Source organism: Canis lupus, chromosome 4 (genome assembly GCF_003254725.2).
Source record: "Canis lupus dingo isolate Sandy chromosome 4, ASM325472v2, whole genome shotgun sequence".
NCBI lineage: Eukaryota > Metazoa > Chordata > Mammalia > Carnivora > Canidae > Canis > Canis lupus.
Genome location: NC_064246.1, coordinates 51650166 through 51670056, shown reverse-complemented (window position 1 = coordinate 51670056; position 19891 = coordinate 51650166). Strand labels below are relative to the sequence as shown.

At 36.5% G+C, this 19891-nt stretch overlaps 2 protein-coding genes across 3 annotated transcripts in view; one reads left to right on the top strand and one right to left on the bottom strand.

The window, feature by feature from the left end:
- LOC112651658 (uncharacterized) overlaps positions 1–1646 on the bottom strand; it is a 21687-nt gene extending 20041 nt beyond the window's left edge. The window contains exons 1-3 of the mRNA XM_025434969.3: positions 1609–1646; positions 1400–1492; positions 794–1210 (exon numbers count right to left, since the gene is read on the bottom strand). Coding sequence (XP_025290754.1) covers positions 794–1210; positions 1400–1492; positions 1609–1646 — 548 coding nt within the window. The remainder of the gene's footprint in view (positions 1–793; positions 1211–1399; positions 1493–1608) is intronic.
- UBLCP1 (ubiquitin like domain containing CTD phosphatase 1) lies at positions 769–19891 on the top strand. Of its 2 annotated transcripts, XM_025434952.3 has the most exons (11): positions 769–906; positions 4150–4347; positions 5131–5222; positions 5627–5712; positions 5796–5911; positions 7176–7274; positions 9814–9851; positions 10350–10448; positions 13347–13463; positions 17305–17432; positions 18780–19891. In XM_025434952.3, the coding sequence occupies exons 2-11, from the start codon at positions 4194–4196 to the stop codon at positions 18805–18807; spliced, it is 957 nt and encodes a 318-aa protein (XP_025290737.1). In that variant the 5' UTR covers positions 769–906; positions 4150–4193; the 3' UTR covers positions 18808–19891. The 2 variants fall into 2 exon arrangements, with proteins under 2 accessions (XP_025290737.1, XP_025290738.1); XM_025434953.3 differs by lacking the exon at positions 10350–10448.

The following is a 19891-nucleotide window of genomic DNA, read 5'->3' as shown; positions in this document are numbered from 1 at the left end:
GGCAATATTTTGTTTTGTTTTGTTTTTTGCCTGACAGCAAGCGATGCCCGTTGAGAGCTTGTTGTATGAATCAGATAGGGACTGCTCTGAATTTCCACTAAAGTCTACAATTCTTTTGTCTGGGTTTGTAACTGGCTTTCCTCGCATTCAGAGGGAAGGTGGAGCGGAGGTGGGGACGGGCAAGGGGAGGTAAAATTCGATGCCCTACTTTAGTGACCTCGATGGCAGCTCTCGTACTGAGATCTGCTTCTTTGGTTCTCGGAGTGACTTAGGCTCACCCCTTCCCTTTTCTGCGGGTCCTCAGTTTACCGTTGCATAAAACGGGTGGAAGTCCAAGCTCCTAAAATTACTCAAGTTGGAGGCCCCTGGTGCCGGGGCGGGGAGCGGAGGGGGCTCAAGTCTTCAGCCTTAAAGGGCCCCTTTCAGCCCTCATCCGGAACACGGCAACGCCACACGAGTCCTAGGCTCGAGTCCTACGAAGGTCTCCGCACACCCCTGCAGCCGGGGCCACGCCACCGACCCACCGCCGCGGGCAGCGCAACAATACGGGAGACGCCCCCCGCGGAGCCCCGCCCAGCTCCGCGCCCACGAGCGGGCGCATGCGCAGGCGGGCGAGGGCTGGCCCGTGTCCAAGGACCCCCCTGTCCGCCCCGCGGTCACGGGCCACAGTCTCGGAAAGGCCCGGCTCCCGCGCCGGGTCAGGAGATCCCTGGCAGCCGCTGTCCAGGATTACCCTGCCGGAGACGGACGCGGGAGGCCGCCGCGCAGTCTCCAGCGCGTTTCCGTTTCAAACCTGAACTTCCGGCTCGTTAGCCGGTTCCGGTCCCCGTTCCTCACTTCCGGCCGCCGTCGGTTCCGCTGTGGCCGGTTCCTGCGTCCACTGCTGCGGGCCCCGCGGCTCTCCAGGTGAGGGGACGCGGGGCGCCCCGGGGCGCTGCCCCCGGGGAGGCGGTCGGGGCCGGGGGGCCGCCGCGCGGCGCTGCAGTTCGCGCGACGCGGCCTCCACGGCGGCCCGCGGGCCGGGCCGGGCCGGGCCGGGCCGGACGCTGCCTGCGGGCGCCCCGGGCCGCGTCTGCCCCGGTGTGCGGCCCAGGCCGTGGCCCCTGCAGCTCCTCGCCGGGCCTCCGCCCTCCCGCCCGGCCTCCGCGCTGCTGCCGGGGGCTCCCCAAGCCCCAGTGGGTTTTGCGTCCCCAGACTCCATTCCTGCGCCCTTCGGGGTTTGTCCACGGCTCCGCCTCCCCCTCCCCCTCCCCCTCCCCCTCCAGGTGAAGGCCGGGGCCTCGGGTTCTTGGGGTGCCTGCGACGCCTGCCTGCCTGCCTGCCTGCCTGCCTGCCTGCCGCCCTAGGGCGGTCGCCTCCCGCGGCTGCCGCCGTGCCGGAGGCTGGTTGAGGGCTTCACCTCCGCTCAGCGCCCCAGGCGGTCGCTTTTGCTGTTAGTTTCAGGTTTCCGCAACTTGCGGCCTTGGACAAAATGGTTTTCTTTTTCAGTTTTCTAACGTGGATACATGAAGACAATAGTCGTCAGTTCAGGAATGCAAAGATCAAGTGAGATAAGCTGTTTGAGCAGGTGGCCGTGTGGTCATCGCCACCGTCCGCCTTGCGCTTTACAGTTCACAAAGTGCTGTCACAGGTGTTGCTTCGTCCATTAACGCTGTTCTCGTGAACTCAGGATCGCCTCATTTTGAGGCAGGAGTTTTGGAATTGACCGGACGGGTCAGTTCAGTATGTTAGGCAGAACTAACCCAAACGGCTGTCCTAGAGGTTGCGGTCCTTACTTGGGTAGTAGTTTTAATTGCCGTCAACCCTACCCCAAATCATTTTTCGGTGTATTGATCTGATAGGACCTAGAATGACACAAAGCATTAGAATGGCGTGAGAGAGGAGGTTAAATGGGAAAACATAAAATGACTCCTGCATTTGCACTGTGTGTTCCCTTGGGAGTGATCTGAATGTTGGAGAAATGAGGTTCAAAAGCAGTTTTAAGGACTCTGCGTTTAAGATTTCGAGGGTGTTTGTTTTGTTACGCTTGGTCGTTCAGAGCAATTGCCAACTTGGGATTCCCACCAGGGTGTAGGTGTACAGTGTATAACATTTGTATACTTACTCTACTAAGCGTGCAGAGCCCATTGCCATCTGGTAGGTTTTCTTTTTTAGCTGAGAAAATTGAAGAGTTTAGAGCACTGGCTCTCAGACTTTTCGTATGCCTCAGAGACGGGGTGAGGGGGAGGCTGGGACAGGGATTGCTAAAACACAAATTGCTGGGTTCTTTTCTCTCCAGCCCCCGTTATGTTTATAGCAAGTTACCAAGTACAGTCATGCTGTTGCTTGGTCTTAGACGACGCTTCGAAAATACTGGTCTAGAGGTGAAATGACTTGCCCAGGCTCACCTGGAGCTCAGAGGATGTTACTCCAAACTCTCTGCTCTCGCCCCACCCCCAGCACAATGTAAACTCTGTTAGTTGGTGGTGGTCCCATTCTTAGCTCTTGTAAATTTTCATTTTTATTGCCACCTTCACAGAGGAATAATGTTTAAATCATATTTTAGTTTGGCTCGAAAGGTCTTTTTGGCACTTTATTGAGAATCATAACATTTCCTAGAGCAAGTTATCTCAACAGAATGCATTGCCCTAAATTACTACTTTAAATTTCAGTAGAGCAGGTACAAACATAAGAGCGTAAGTATGATTGATTTTCTAGTGCTTCCTCTAGTGGGCATGTTGAAGACCTCTTAAGTTCCTACGTTATTTTTGTATGTAATGATTCACAGTTTGTCTTCTTGCATTGGTTATTATCCAGGGAGAATGCAATCAAATGTTTCCTTAAACAAGTGATAGCATCTGGAAATGGAGATTAGGAAATCCAATTCTCTGACCTGGGGGGAAATGGACTTAGGAAAATTGATAAAAAGTATTAAGAGAGAAAAGCCCTACATGCCATTGTTGATGAGACTAACAACCACTATTTGATCTTGTGCACTTTTATCTGTGCCTGTGGGTTTACTGATCTTTGATGCTTTGCCTCCTGTAGGTCCCAATTCAAGAGAGGCAGTTGTGATGTAGAGGAAGAAACATGAGATTTAGTCAGAAGACCTGTTCTGTTACCGCCTGTGTGCCCATTAGCAGATTACTTAGCCTCTCTGAAGTCCCATTTTTTTAATTGCAAAAGAGGGATGATTCTTATCAACCCTGTTAAATGACATTGCATAAAAACTTTCCAATTTATTAAATACTAAACAAATAATGGCGATGCTTTTTATTTAGCACAGTGCCTGGAACACATCAGCTCAGATTTTTTTTTTTAAGATTTTATTTATTTATTAATGAGAGAGACACACACACAGAGAGAGAGAGAGAGAGAGAGACAGGCAGACACACGGGCAGAGGGAAAAGCAGGCTCTGTGCAGGAAGCCCGATGTGGGACTCAATCCCAGGACTCCAGGATCACACACTGAAGGCGGCGCCAAACCGCTGAGCCACCGGGGCTGACTGTCAGCTCAGATTTTTAAGAAAATTTATTTAGATAATGCTTATTTTTGTAGTGCTTACTATGTGCCAGGTCTATATGACTTACAAATATTAGCTAATTTAAGCCTCATAAGAACCCCAAAGTAGAAATATTCTCATCCTTAGTTTACAGAGAAGGAAACTTAGGCACTAGGAGTCTGGTAACTTCCCAAAGTAAAATAGCCAATAAGTGAGAGAGCTGGGATCTAAACCCAGGTACTATGGCTCTAGGGTTTGCACTTTTAACAACTCACTGTGCCACTTCTCAAGTGTTACTATGAATGGTCCATGATGGAGGAACTTACCTGTAACATAAACCTGGTCAAACAGAGAGGGAGGGATAGGTAGCTGATCATTGCAGAGTATATTAGGAAGTAGTAACTTTAAGCCAAAAATTGGGAGGGTAGGGGAATTTTAACTTTGAGGCCTAATAACTTTTGGTGTTCTGGTAACACAGATTCTGTAAGGAGAAAATCTTGTTTCTCCACCATCCAGTTGTAAAGTAGGACTCAAACTGCATTGCTTCTAAAACTTAGTTACAAATTTAGCTGCAAACTGCATTGCTTCTAAAACTTAGTTACAAATTTAGCTGCGTCTTTGATGTATCTGTTTTAACTTATTTACTGGTATATCCCTTTCTTTTTAGGTATCTTTTTCTGAGTGAAAGCTGCTTGATCGTATGTTTCAAGGATGGCTCTTCCTATCATTGTAAAATGGGGTGGACAGGAATATTCAGTGACCACACTTTCAGAAGATGATACCGTGCTAGATCTCAAACAGTTTCTTAAGACTCTTACAGGAGTGCTACCAGAACGCCAAAAGTTACTTGGACTCAAAGTTAAAGGTAATTCTCTCCTCACTTTAAACTTTTTGCATCGAAACACTTATGAATTTTCATATGTTATTTTTTTCTCTTTAATAAGTCTTTCTCCTTTAGATTTCTTTGTTAGGGATATCCCTAAAATTGCTGTATGATAAAAATAATATTAAAAATTTCTTGAAAATACCACCGCTATTAAGATTACTTTTGATTCCTCTGACAGTTGGTGTTTGCTTGTTAAACCTGTGGTGCAGAAGTCTCAGGTAAAACAGTGTAGTTTCTGACATCTGTGTTCTAGCACAGCTTTTTCATTACAGCTGGGTTCTTATACTCTCCCTAAGTCATCTTTTCTGCTTCAAAAGTAATGTTTTAAAATGATGATTTAAAAATTATAAGCAGTGTTTATATCCAGTTCGAAAGGAACTTTCCTGGTGTTTGTGTTTGGCATATCATTGAAGAGTGAATTTTGGGTAGCAAAAAATCTCGAGTTTTGTCTTAGGTGCTCAGTGTTCAAGACTTTCTGGAAAACATCTTCATCTTGAACAACAAACTAAAATAATTTATTTTCTTTAGCTAGTTGAATAAAGATGTTCCTCTGAGATGGAGTTGGGGAAAAAAACAAATTTATTAGTTGCTACTTGTTAGTGTGTTAGACATTGCTAATTCAGCAGTGAAAGTTTGTTAATTTAAGAAAAAAACTGCTGTGGAATCTGTACCAAACCTTTTAATATTAGGGTTTTGTATAATGGGATAGTGAAATCAGCACCTGAACTTTAGTGAGAAAACAGTCATTTGCTTGTATTGTAGGCAAACCTGCAGAAAATGATGTTAAGCTTGGAGCTCTCAAACTGAAACCAAATACTAAAATCATGATGATGGGAACTCGTGAGGAGAGCTTGGTAAATGTTTACTTTTGTTACCATTTGTCCCTTTGAAGGTATTATGATTTATATTACACTGTTGTATCATGGTTTTAATTGTGGTAAAATTGTCAGTTTTGCAGTCCGTGAAAAATAAAAGCTTCACAGTATATGTGGTATTAACTCAGCAGAAAACAAATACTAGGGAACTTTTAGTATATAGTTAGCATAAGCATAGTAGTCGTGCAAATGGTCAAACTTAACACGGTAAATCTACTCAGTGAATGTATGTTATGAATTATAAAATGTGGAAATTTCCTCACAGTGTGTGCTTGAAAGATTCTTGATCTTGGACTGTATCTTTTATTTGCTTTTTATGTTATGCATGTATTTGTTATGTTAAAGATAATCTGGTAAAACAGAACTCTTTTTCATCTTAATAGGAAGATGTCTTAGGTCCACCTCCTGACAATGATGATGTTGTCAACGACTTTGATATTGAAGATGAAGTAGTTGAAGTAGAAAATAGGTAAGTACTTTATACTATCAAAGGAAATGGGTTGTAGTGTGTGAAAAAAGTGAATGTTTCACCTTATTTTATTTTTCCATTAGGGAAGAAAACCTACTGAAAATTTCTCGTAGAGTGAAAGAGTATAAAGTGGAAATTTTGAATCCTCCCAGGGAAGGGAAAAAGCTTTTGGTACTAGATGTTGATTATACATTATTTGGTAAGTCAGCTAAAATTGCACTTTACCTTCGGTTACCCATAACAACTCTTTTTTTCCTTTTATTTTTTTCTTCCAATATGAAATATTTAAAAGTTTTTCTTCTTCTTTTTTTTTTTAAAGTTTTTCTTCTTATTATAAAAAGTATATCATTTATTGTAGAAAATACTAAAATTATCTGTAATTCCAAACCCCCAAAATAATTATTCTTATATTTTGATGTGTATCTTCCAGAGTGTGTTTGTATGTATATCCTTTCTACTTTTGCTTAATGATATTTTGAATATTTCAGTCATTTAATATTATTCTTTGTGAATTAAATACAGTTTTTGGTTATCGCTACTCTAGTTTGTGGATGTATCTTAATTTAAGTCATTCTCTATTGATTAACATTTAAATTTTTTGAGGATTATTTAAAAATCATTTTTGAGGGGATCCCTGGGTGGCGCAGCGGTTTGGCGCCTGCCTTTGGCCCAGGGCGCGACCCTGGAGACCCGGGATCGAATCCCACATCAGGCTCCCGGTGCATGGAGCCTGCTTCTCCCTCTCCCTATGTCTCTGCCTCTCTCTCTCTCTCTCTCTCTCTCTCTCTATCATAAATAAATAAAAATTAAAAAAAATTAAAAAAATCATTTTTGATATTCCTGGTTTTCTTTTTTTTTTTTTTTTCCTGGTTTTCCATTTAATTATATTGAGGGCAGATTTTTAAATTTAAAGTTTCTCATAATAGCAAAAAGGAAAGATGTTAATCTCATACTGTAATATTGCTAATAAGTGATTAGTTAACTCTTGATATTAGCATGAATTTATTTACTTCTAACCCTAAACTTTAAGTACAGATCATAAATTAATGTATACTTATTTAAAAATTTGATTATTAAGTTAGTTGGGCCTGTCATTTTAGTAAAATGTGATTATGTCTGGAAGGTGAGTGGCTAAAAGTGAGTATAGGTGCCTCTAGTTTGTTTTTCATGTCACAAAATAACGTCTGTATTTTAAAGACTACTTGAAAACTAAATTTACAGTTACTATATGAGCCTGAATTCTGCACATTGCTCCTCACAAATTAACCAAAATATATTCATTAAAACTGGATCACAAAGATATTAAATTGCGTGCTTTGAAAGACACTTGTTTTCAGCCAGTGTAATTCAGTCTCAAGTAGTTTACATTTGAATGTTTGTATTACATTTCATAATTTGCACTGATGTCAGGTACTTGTCCATGGTAAGAAACTAGTAAACATCTATAACTGATTTTCTTTTAGACCATAGGTCTTGTGCAGAGACTGGAGTAGAATTAATGCGGCCATATCTTCACGAATTCCTAACATCTGCATATGAGGATTATGACATTGTTATTTGGTGTAAGCAATTTTTTTTGTTTAGATTTCCATGGGAATAATGTTGCTATTTTATAAAATATGACATAAAATGGCCTGTAGTTAAATATGATACATTTTTCATTTTTTTAAGCAAATTTCTGATGAAACATGTTTGACATTCTTGCATTACAGTATAAACTTATATGTATATTTAGCAATACCACTGAAGTAGTCAAATACAGAAAGAATGTAGATTATGGTGTCAGAATAAAAATGATCTTATTTTTCATAAGACCCTACCATGATTAGGAACTTTTCTTTCTGATCTTTACTATAGAATCTTTGATGCTTCAGGATATTGTTGCTTTCTCCTTTCTTTATCACTCTAGTTTCAAAACACTTGGAGAAAGACGTATAAAAAAAATCACAGTGATGTTGTTCTTCAGAAATAAAGGAATATGAATTTACTTAAGGAAAATTAAATGGACTAAAGCAGTATTACTCAAATTGTGGTCTGTGGACCATTCCAGGAACTTACAGGTCTGTGATAAGATCATGAGTTTGCTCCACAAAGTAAATTTACTACATTACTGAGCACACTTTTTAGTTCAATAGACATTTTTTTGTGGCAAGACTTTATTGAGAAGGGAAACTGTATTAATTTATATCTGACCTCCCTACAAACATTTAAAGTGGCTTCTTGGCAAGCCATAGGCAGAAAAGAGCTGACTGTGAATTAAATGAAATCTTATCGGTTAAAAATGCTGCATTTTTGATGAGTGACTACATAGTTGGTACTTCAGTCTTTAAATTTCCTTTGTACTTTTCCTTTTAGTTAGAGTATCTCCATTGTTCAGTATTAATATGAGTTTACAGCCATTAAGATTAAATATAGAGTTAAATACAGTTTTCTGGTTTATGAGATACAAGGAGGAAAGCTTCCTGGGAACAAATTTTTGTTTAGCAACTGACACCTGAGATGACATTTGAGAAAAAAGTTTTTCCTCTAAATGTTATTTTTTTCCCTCTAAATGTTATTAACGTAGCTTTAGAAATTTAGAGATTTTTTTTTTACAGTCATATGTTTAAAATAACTTATTTTTGTAAAGTATGATATTTTATGGTAGTATGTTGAAAGGGGCCCTTTACTTTGTTCTAAATAAGTGAAATTTTTAAAATCCAACTTTGTCCTTACTTTGTGACACCGGGCAGGTCAGTTAATCTTTCTGAGCCTTAAGTTCCTCATCTGAGAAATGAAGATAAATAAACCTACTTTATAGAGTAGCTATAAGAATAAAAATATTAGTATAGCAACTAGTACCATGTCTGACATAATTACTTAATTGGAAACCCTTTTATTAGCTATGAATATTTTTTTGTTTTTCATCTGGGGATTGTAGACCCAAAATAGATACTGAATTTAAGAAATTTTTCCCTTTTTCATGATTGTTGTCATTATAGATATATCAGTCTCTAAAATTTTATTAACTGATCAGTTTTGTGCATTAGGTGATTCAGTTTTTGTGTATGTGTGCTAAAGATTTTTATTTTGAGAACTCAGATACCTCTTTTGCCTTTAAAAAATACATAAACATGCATATACATGCTTTAACAATTAAACTCCTTTTCCCTTTTTAAACATTTTACTTGGTAATAGCAATGTAGTTTTAGTCCAATAACTTGGGACCAGAAGGGCATATAAAATTGAGGACTGAATTTTATTTTATTTTATTTTATTTTATTTATTTATTTATTTATTTATTTATTTATTTATTTATTTATTTATTTTTTGAGGACTGAATTTTAATATCAGTGATTTCAAAACCGGTTGATGTCTGACAATGAGCAAATACATGACAGAATTTATGAATTCAGTTGTCTCAGACTCATTGTTAAAAGCTCCTAGGCTCAATGAGCGCTAAATTTCCTGAGCCTGGCAAAATGCTGATTTTCATTGGCCCTAGTGATCTCTAACATCATCTTTTGGCATGTAACATTAATCTACTTATATTGACATATATGCCAGTGCATTGTATGGCAGTGGGAACATGGAGATAAATTGGAGATCCAGGTGCCCTATATTTAAGTTTGGATTGATAGAGAATAGTGTCAGGGCTGTTTTTAAACAGGAGTTTTGGTCTTGATTTATAAATTTCCTAGATTCAAAATTCTTTTGAACATCGGTTACCTGTATCTTTTAGATAAAAGTTGTTAAATTTCTGTTCCGTATTGATACACTAAAGATAAGTTTATCGGGCAGCCCGGGTGGCTCAGTGGTTTAGCACCGCCTTCAGCCCAGGGGGTGATCCTGGAGTCCCTGCGTGGAGCCTGCTTCTCCCTCTGCCTGTGTCTCTGCCTCTCTCTCTCTCTGTCTCTTGTGAATAAATAAATCTTTAAAAAATTTTTGTTAAAGTTTATTTTTATAAATACTTAAAATTATCATAAATATGTTAGGAATTATTATTTGTGATTAATTCGAACTTTTAATCTTGCTTAGAAAACTTATTTATACAGAAGAAAAATTTTGTAAATGAAGTTGAAGCTTTTCATTTGTATCATATTATCATTCTTCATATTTTAGCTGCAACAAATATGAAGTGGATTGAAGCTAAAATGAAAGTAAGTGTTAGAAAATCCATTTAAGAATGTTTTGAAATTGCCATTTGTCTTTATGGAAGTTCCAAGTTGAATTAATTTCATTCTCAATGGAGGGCATTTAGTAGGTAAACAAATGTGTTTATCAGGAGTAGAGATGTGTTTAAAGTCTGTTTAGTGGTGGATTGTATTGAGTAATTAAGTCTTTTTCAAGAAAAAGTGCAGTAGAGCTCCCCCTCCTTTTTCCCCTCATTTTACAATAATGCTTTCTTCCCCCTTCTTTTGCTTTGGTGTGTAATACCTGTATTGAAGAAGGGATATAATCTGTTTCTAGTTTATTTTCTTTGGACTACCATTTGTTGGCTTAATTGTTGGCTTAAAAAACATGGTAGTTGTTGAGCAAGGTGTGGTAGCCACTAGAGTAGAAAGTTGGGAAATTGTGGAAAATTGTAGCTGGAATATTCAGAAAGCCTGTAATTTTTCATATTATTGTATTTTAACCACATGAATATCTATTTATAGGAGCTAGGAGTGAGCACAAATGCAAATTATAAGATTACCTTCATGTTGGACAGTGCTGCTATGATAACAGTGCACACTCCAAGGAGAGGATTAATAGACGTAAGAAATCATTTCATTTCTGTTTGAAGACTTGTTTATTTTCTGATACTTTTTGTATTTATGTTGATGGAATAAAGTACAGAAAGTTGAGAAGGACGTTTGACTGGATAGTGAAGTATCAGTTGAGTTTGACATAGGAAGATGTATATAAGCTTAATAAATTGGAATTTTAATGATAGTTCTTGAGCAAGACTGTCAAGAAAAGTCATGGATAATTGTCCCATGATGATGGCAGCACACTGTTGCTCAAAAAAGAGTAGGTGAGGAAAAATACCGAATATCAGCAAGGAAGATACTAGAAGCAAGCCAAAGCATATTCGCCCTGCCTTATATAAAACTGATAAGTAAAAGCAGATACCATGATGCATGTACTTCAGTGTGATGTACATGTAGCGCTGGAGAAGAGCAACAAGAACCATCAAAAGGGTTTAGCTAAAAAGATTAGGATTCTTTACTTTGTTTACTCATCAAGTAACCAGTCCTTTTATTGCGCTCCTACTAGAATGTGTTGTGATAGTCACTGTTGGAGATGAGGAGACATGGTCTATACCTTTTGAAAGGACATGAACTAAGATTAATTGGGGAAAACTTAGCAAACTAGGAAAGCATAGGGGGGACTGTTGAAATCATCAAAATCAAAAACAGAATCCTTTAAGTGCATAGAGATGTATTCAATAAAGGTAATACTTCATACATCAAGGGAAAGACATTACCTACTAAAGTAGTACATTTATAAAATCTAAACAGTAAAAAAAAGTTTGGGAAGTGTTAAACATAGTTGTGTTTATAATAATGAAAAATTTGAGAAATAAAAATCTGGTGGTTGCCAGAGAGGAGGTAAGTGAGGGGATGGATGAAATAGATAAAGGGGATTAAGAAAGACAAACTTCCAGTTATGAAATAAGTAATGGAAATAAAAATACAGCCTAAGGAATATATAGTCAGTAACGTGATAACGTTGTATGGTGACCAATGGTGCCTATACTTCATCGTGGTGAGCACTGAGTAGCGTATAGAATTGTTGAATCACTGTGTTGTACACTTGAAAGTAATAAAACACTATAATTATACTTCAAGTAAAAAAAGTAAATATTCAATAGTAGGGAATTGGATATAAAAACTTTTGTTCATCCATCATTTGATGTAACAGAATATTAGTGATTTAAAAATTTTTCATGATACATCATTAAAGTTAAGGAAGTATTTAGCAGTATTTGTAGACCATTAGAAAGAAATTTTATCCCTTATTTGGTTCAGGTTTCCCCTTAACAAAGGATCTGTGAACTCTAAAGTTGTTGATGTTTACAAAAAAAGACTGGAGGTGGGGTGTCTGGATGGCTCAGTCGGTTAAGCATCTGACTTGGTTTTGGTTTAGGTCATAGTCTCAGGGTCCTGGGCTTGAGCCCTGCATAGGGGCGAGCTTAGTGTGGAGTTTACTTGGGGTTGTCTCCTTGTCTCCCCACGTGTGCACTTTCTCTCTAAATAAAATCTTAAAAAAAAAAAAAAAAAAAGGCCGAGGTAAATAGTAAATATATCGTTGGTAATGGCTGGATTATAGGTAATTTAAAATTCTCCTGTGTGTTCATTTTTTTTTTCCCTATCAGCAGTATTAATTCTTTAATTGAGAACAAAGTAGTCTATGTTTTATGGAACAGATGGCACTTGAGATAATTAGAAAATGACAGCACTATTTAAGAGGATATAGGATTTCTAACCCTGGGTGTCATAAACTGAAGCTCTTGTCCTATTTCTTGAGGCTTTTGTTAGCTAAGAAAATTAAAAATCTGGCTTATTGTATCAGTTCTATACTTGTCTTGAAGTATTTGGGGAATTTGTTTCAAAAGTAAACAGTTAATAACTAAGGCAAATAAAATTAAAATATTTAAAATAATAAAATAATTTCAATAACATTCTTTGTAGTAGCTAGGAGATTAAGAAAAAAAGGCTTTCTCTCTATTAAAATAAGTTCTAGAAAGAGAATAAAACATTTTCAAATGACAACCTTTATTATCATTTACTACCTTTTAATCTCCTATAATTATTTTTATCATGTAATCGCATATTACCATAAACGAGACTCCTGTCTTCAGCAAAAAGTACTTCTAAAAATTAACTTATCTAAAAAATGTTTCTGAATTGTAAAATAAACACATGATTCAAAAATAAAAATAAAGTATATAATGAAAAGTATTCCTCCTCCTGGCCCTTTAGGCACTTAGTCTTCTCTTCCTACTATTCTCATGTGGTCTTTTGGAGACTTTATGCAAGTACCAACAGATACGAATATGTAAAGAGTTATCTTTTTGAAGGCTCATTTTAACAACTCAGAAACAAAAGTTAAGAATTTACAAATTATAGTGCTTTTGAAGTTAACCAGTTAGTTGCCCTAGAAATTGTGCACCTGTGCCAATCAAGACAGAATCAGTTTTTCGTTTTTCTCTACAAAAATACTTAAATTCTGTATTAATAGAACTGGGTACATTGTTATTATGGTTTTCTGGTTTTGAAAACAGACCCCATGTGACAGTTAACCTCTGAGGGTCATGTTTTAGCCCAGGAAGTCAGTGACTGCTTAGCAAACAAATAATTATTGTAAATTCTTACATTTTAAATAATTACTCCTCCTTTGACCCCAAATTTTCATTTTAAAATTATGGAAAGTCTTATAGTAGGTTTAGTTAGGTAGACATGAGCAGACCTTTCAGAAGTTAGTATTGTGAGATCCATTGTGCTTTAAAGTGTGTTGCATCTCAGCTATGGTCTGTTCACACAGCCAGCTGTCACTGTCCTGCAGCAGTGCTGTGATGTATTTTGGGCATTTTTGAGGTATCTCTGCTTTTAAGGAAGGATGAACAATTACTGATAAAATTTCAATTAAATCTAAATTTTTATTCTAAGGTAAAGCCTCTTGGTGTTATATGGGGAAAGTTTTCAGAGTTTTACAGCAAAAAAAACACTATAATGTTTGATGACATAGGAAGAAATTTTCTAATGAACCCACAGAATGGACTAAAGGTAAGCTATAATTTTACTTGTTATGTTTATGTAATCTGTAATTTGTGGTAGAACCTTAGCACTGTTGAATTTCATAAATTTTCTGAAGTTTTGTATATGGTCACAGGCAAGAAAGCTAACATGTTTAGAAAAATTCATACACAGTTGAACATTCTCTCTCCCACATTGATATCTTCTTGGTTTGCCAACTCATTCAGGTGTTTTCTTTTTAGTTAGCTCTGTGGAACAACATGGACTTAGTGAGTTGAAGCAACAGACATTTTATTAGGGATACAAATCTTGGGATTTCTGATGTTCTGGTTAGTTGGAAAGCTGGCAGTAAGGATTTGTTTTTTTCCTTTTTAAACTGAAACTAAGGGTTTTGAAAATTCACACAGGGCAGTTAAAGATCTTAAAGTTATAAAATGCCAGAGCTAAGAATCTCAGTCATCTTGTCTGCCTTCTTTATATAAACAATCTGAGGATAAGAAAATTTGTAACTTGCCCAAAATCATGTATGCAACTGATTAATGACAGAATTTGAGTTAAAATCTTGGTGGCTTGATTCCTAGGCCAGCGATGGATCTTATCATTGAGTCATATGCAATCATGTGTAGGCATGATAGTAACATCTAATCCTGGTAGCTTTGGAAGAAGTGTTTTTCTTGTGTGTTTACCAGGTGCAAGGTACAGGAAAACTTTTGAGAAAAGATTCAGTTTCTCTACACTAAATTCTTTATGAAATTAGTGGTTAATACTTCTTCAGGAAAGGAGGTGAAATGGTAATATTCATGGAATGATTTTTGAAGAGAGCTTTAACTTTAAAAAAAAAAAAAACAATAACTGGTTTTGTGTGTGTTTAGAAGAAACTTTTATTTTCCCAGCCCATATTTGGGTCCTACTTCTCTCTGGTGCAGAGATGGTATAAATTTCTAGTTCTTCATGTTACTTTAGAGCAGGATTTTTTTTTTTTTTAACTAGTCATTCCGTAGAATCACTGAAGGAATTTCTAAAAATACATATCTACAGTCCCCCCCCCCAAGTTTTAATTCAAGAGAGGTATTTTTAAACATTCCACTAATCTCTCACATGTCTCCTTTTGAAACCTCTTTCAAGAAGATAGTTATTAATGATTTACCCATATTGACATACAAGCAGGTTTGAAATTGAGAAATATTCCTACTGTGTTTTGTTGTCATAGTTTCATAATGTTCTTGATGGAAGTCTCAAAAAAGATTTCAGAGATCTTAAAGATGACTGCTTATTTTTAAAACAGTAAACCTATAATAATATAAGCTTGCCGATCTTAAGCTTTGACATAGAATATAGAAGACCTTGTGAATTATGAATACATGACTGAATTTTGAGTTTTGGTCATGGGTAAATAGATACTCTGAAAACTTCCTTTTTGTTTATACGAGGAAATGATATGAGAATGCAGATAATTCAGACCATCTTAAGTTTCTGAGAATGTTTCTTTGATATGAGACTTTAGTGGTCCTATATAGTGGTTTTCTCTGCTAGTGAGATCATTTTTGAAGAATGGTACAATAAGAAGTGATTATGCTGGAACAAGTGAAGTAAGATGAATAAATAGACTTTTTTTTTCCCACTTAACTAGTTTAAGTTTTAAATTCAGAGTCATAGGAGTATTTTAGTTTTGCTGTTTAATAGTGCTTATGGCCAAGGGCCTTGGGCAACTAGGAATCACATTTTACTTTATATATATTAATAGTTTAAAAGTTAACATGTTGTCTTTATAATTTTTATTTGATTTTGAAACATTACAGTATTGCCCAAGATTAGTTAGAAACTCATTTCACTACGTCACAATATCATGCCTCTTAACTTTCAGCCCCAGGGCTTAAGCAAGGTCTGATTCCTCAAGAGAATCTTGATCTCCCACATTCATTGCTGCTGCTGTGAAGCAGCACTGCCCACTCTACCTGTCTGGAAGCAGGAACTCCTGCAAGTACTTGCTTCTGCACAGACTCACTCCGGTGCCGTGCAGGTTGTGGGAGCTCAGCTGACCAATAGCTGTGGAGGTCCCTGGCACCTGTTCTGATGCGAGTAGAATACATGGAAAAATTTTCTTCTATGCATTTCAGGCTTATGGTGTGTTTTTTTCTGATAACAGAGAAGAAAGTGTATAAGACATATTTTAAATCTTTCCTGTTCTTGATAGATAGAATATGGACTTCTTTGTTCTCAACCAGTGACAGAATTTAATGTCATCTTTTTTTCAGTGTTGCCATGTAAAATTAATAACTAATAAGCAGTTTGCATTTTCTCTAAATTGTAATAAGGATATATTAGTACTTTATTAAGTACAATTTATCTAGTCCTTACATGTGTGTTTTAGAAGGATGATTTTTAAGAAACATTTTTTTATAAAATGAAAAAAGCCAAATGTAAATAGAACTACATAGAATTATGTAACAAACTCCTATGTATGCATTATTCAGTTTAAACAACTTATTAATTCATAGATGATTATGCTTGCTCTGTACCCTACCTACTTCCCTCTCTGTAATACTTTGAAGCAAATCCCAGACATACCATTTCATCTAAAATTAATGAAAAAATTTTGGAAGGTTGTCTTGAGTTTTATAAAGATTTTTGAGCTGATATCTGAAAAAAAGCAAAAGTCTATTGGAACTGTGACATATAGAAAAGTACATAAAATTTATAATTTAACTTCTAATTTAATGAATTGTTATAAAAATAGCACATGTAATTACCACCCAAGTCAAGATATTAATATCCCTTACTAATTACAATTCTCTATCCTCTCTACCATCCTGACTCTTATGCTTTTGAAATGAATGCTTTTCATCATAAAATATAACAACCTTAAAAATATGGAAAATATGACTTCTTTTTATGGAGAAACTTGTATAATTAAAAAATATTCTTATGGAGACTTTTTTTTTTTTTTTTAAAGATTTTATTTATTCATGATAGTCACAGAGAGGGGGGCGGGCAGAGACACAGGCAGAGAGAGAAGCAGGCTCCATGCACCGGAAGCCCGACGTGGGATTTGATCCCGGGTCTCCAGGATCGCGCCCTGGGCCAAAGGCAGGCGCCAAACCGCTGCGCCACCCAGGGATCCCTTATGGAGACTTTAATGATAAAAATGCTTGTGATAAAATGAGGGTACATGTTATATAAATGTATAATATCTTAGGTATATAAAATTTTATATAAAAATACTGAAATGAAAATCATCATTGTTAAAATTTATCTCTCTTTCCTGTTAGATCAAGCTTATATTTGGGTTAGCTTTTTACAAATTGAGTGACATGAATTAAGTTATTTAAGGATTGACCAAAGAGGAAAAAGTCTAGTAGTTTCTCTAGTAGAGAAGCCATGTAGGGCTCAAGTGCTGTAAGAAGGCTTGTGTTCTTAGTTTGAGACTGAAAAGATAATGTAAGGTAAATGAGGTGGAAGAGCTCTTAACCTCGCACTGTAAATGTTATACATTGACTGCCAGTTTATAACACTGAGATAGTCCAAGAGTCATTTTTAGTACTGACATCCCTAAGTGACATTTTATTTTTTTTTTTTTTTTTATTTTTTTTAAGATTTTGTTTATTTATTCATAGACACAGAGAGAGAGGCAGAGACACAGGCAGAGGGAGAGGGAGACGCAGGCTCCATGCAGGGAGCCCGATGTGGGACTCCATCCTGGGTCTCCAGGATCACACCCCAGGCTGCAGGCGGCGCCAAACCACTGCGCCACCGGGGCTGCCCCCTAAGTGACATTTTAATCTCATTAACTGAATTTGATTGAGAGGACAGTATAGATTTGTGCTAGTTTCCTTATTGCAATGTGAAATGTTGAATGTTTATTTTCTAACAGATAAGGCCTTTTATGAAAGCTCACCTAAATCGAGATAAAGACAAAGAACTTTTAAAACTAACTCAGTACCTCAAGGAGATAGCAAAATTAGATGACTTTTTGGACCTAAATCACAAATATTGGGAAAGGTAAGTGCTAATTGCTTATTCATAATGAATGAAAACATTGGTGACCCTGGTATACACATAATTCTGAACTTTTATTTAAGATGGGTAAATTCTAAAACGATTTTCTAATGCAGTGACACCCCCCCCTAAGTATTTTTCCCTTTAATCTTAACCTCTATGTTGTTCATAAACCTGCATCTCTCGAGACCTTTAATACTTGTAGGAGAGAAGATTTGAGACTGGTACATATTTGTGATGCCGCTTACAAATTATTTTGTGATACTGGGTGGGTCACTCTTTTATAAATCATATAGGAAGATAGTCCCTGTTTTTTCATACTATAAAATAAGGTCAGGATAAAGTAAAATACACTAAAAATTTCCTGTTAAAAATCACTCTACAAGTAGCCCCTCTGTATAGCAGAAAAATTAGAAAACTGTAATCCAATAGAGAAACAATTACTTAAGGATTTTCCTTTCCAAAGGGAACCACCTTTACCATCTTGATGTATGTTTTTTTAGTCTTTATTCAAAGTGCAGACATATGCACACATCTACATACAGACTGCATATGAACATTAAGATTCTGAAGCAGGGAAAACCCCTGGGGAAGTGGATGGGATTATAGTGTACTGCAATTAATTTTTTGGAATTCGATCTTTAAAGATCTGCTTGCATTAATACAGCAACAAAAGAAACTATTGATGTAATAATGACAGTTTGGCTTTTTAGATCATTCTGACATATAGCTTCTTATTAGATGATTCTCATAATCCTATTAGGAAGGAAAGGCAGGCATTTTTATCCTCATCTCCAAATTATAGATAATGTAACAAGGCATAGAGATAATAAATGCCACAAAGCAAGCAAGTTTTGCACCATTAAAATGTGTCCAGATCTTCTGATTTTAAGAGCTCTTTCCCCACCGCCATACAACTGAGTATAGTAATTTGTAAATGTAAGAAATAGAAATGTAAAAATTTGAATTTAATGATAGATTCCTATAAAATAACCTGAAGCAAAAATTGTTTACTTAGTAAATTATTTGTATTTTTACACTCTTGATCAGAGTCCTTTAGTTTGTTTCCAGTCTTTACTCAAGAAAAATAGGAAAATTAACCTCTTCATGCCTGTAAAATAAGTTCTAAAAGAAAGCTCTTCATAGAGCTGTTGTGAGGACTGAGTGAATTAATATCTATACTTAAAACAATGGTTGGTACATTAAACAATCAACAGGTATTCACAACTATTAAAATTATTACTCATCTGGAGAAGTTTTGAATGAACTGCTTCCTTTGGGAGGAGAATTAGATTGTTATTGTGAGTTTATCATGAAATAGCTTAGACATCTTTATTCTGTTTCTTTCAGGTATCTGTCAAAGAAGCAAGGACAGTAGTTACAAGTTATATTGGCAGTTACTGAGGATACTTGAGATCACGAACTTCTTGCTTTTATGCTAGAAATCATTATGATAGTGCTGGACACTGCAGTGAATATCAGACTGCTTATACTTGGTCTTCCAGTTTTTTGTAAATTTAATTTTATATTTTTTGAAGATCATAGCAATATGCTAAAAAAAAATCCTTTTTCTCCCTATATGAATACTGTTACTCTTGAAAAATATTTTCTCCAGCATTGAGTACTGAGTTTTTTCCCCCTATATAACACACAAAAGTGGACAAAAATGTATACTCAGCAATGTCATTTTGTGGCTTTAGAAACAAGTTATGTCTTGTGTTTTTGTCTCATTCTGTTATTGTCTGACTAAATCTAAGACCAAACCCATCTTGAAACTACTGCTTTTTCCCATTTAAACCCCGCAAAAAGAAGTTTTTGAATAAGGAACCTAGTTTGGTATGCTTAAAATCACCAAGATTTTTTTTATTCCTTTGTCATAGACACAGTTTCTCTTCTTACTGTGCACTATTTACATCTCTAAATTTTTCTGCTGTCTCAGTTTGGTCTATATGTGGGTCCATGTTCTTTGAGTAAAACTGGAAAACGTCAGCTGTGATACAAGTGTGTCTCATAGTATGAGAAATAGAAAACATAAGACTGAATATGAACAATAAAAACTAAGGAACAAAAGTTATTTCTTTTTGGTGGCTAAGTAGAAGCACTTCTGCCTAAAACCATTGTCATAAAAGCAATTAAAGGCATTACATTTTTAAGTGGGACACATCACTGGTTCAGCCCTAAAAAGCATGAACAAAAAGTTTTTGTTCTGTTCCAGCTATCTCTTGTCTAAGTGCAAACACTGTGTTTCAGTGAAAATATTTAGCCATAAGAATAAAAAAAAAAAAGTTTTGCAATGCTTACGCCTGCAGATATGTAATGTGACCACTGTTTTGTGTTGACAGTATTGCTTTATACAGTTATTGTATTTGAAAGGAATCTGATCCTTTCAAATAAACATGGTGTATATTGTTCTTACGGGACTATTTCAGTGGTGTAAATAATAAATACTTTTTCTTAAAACA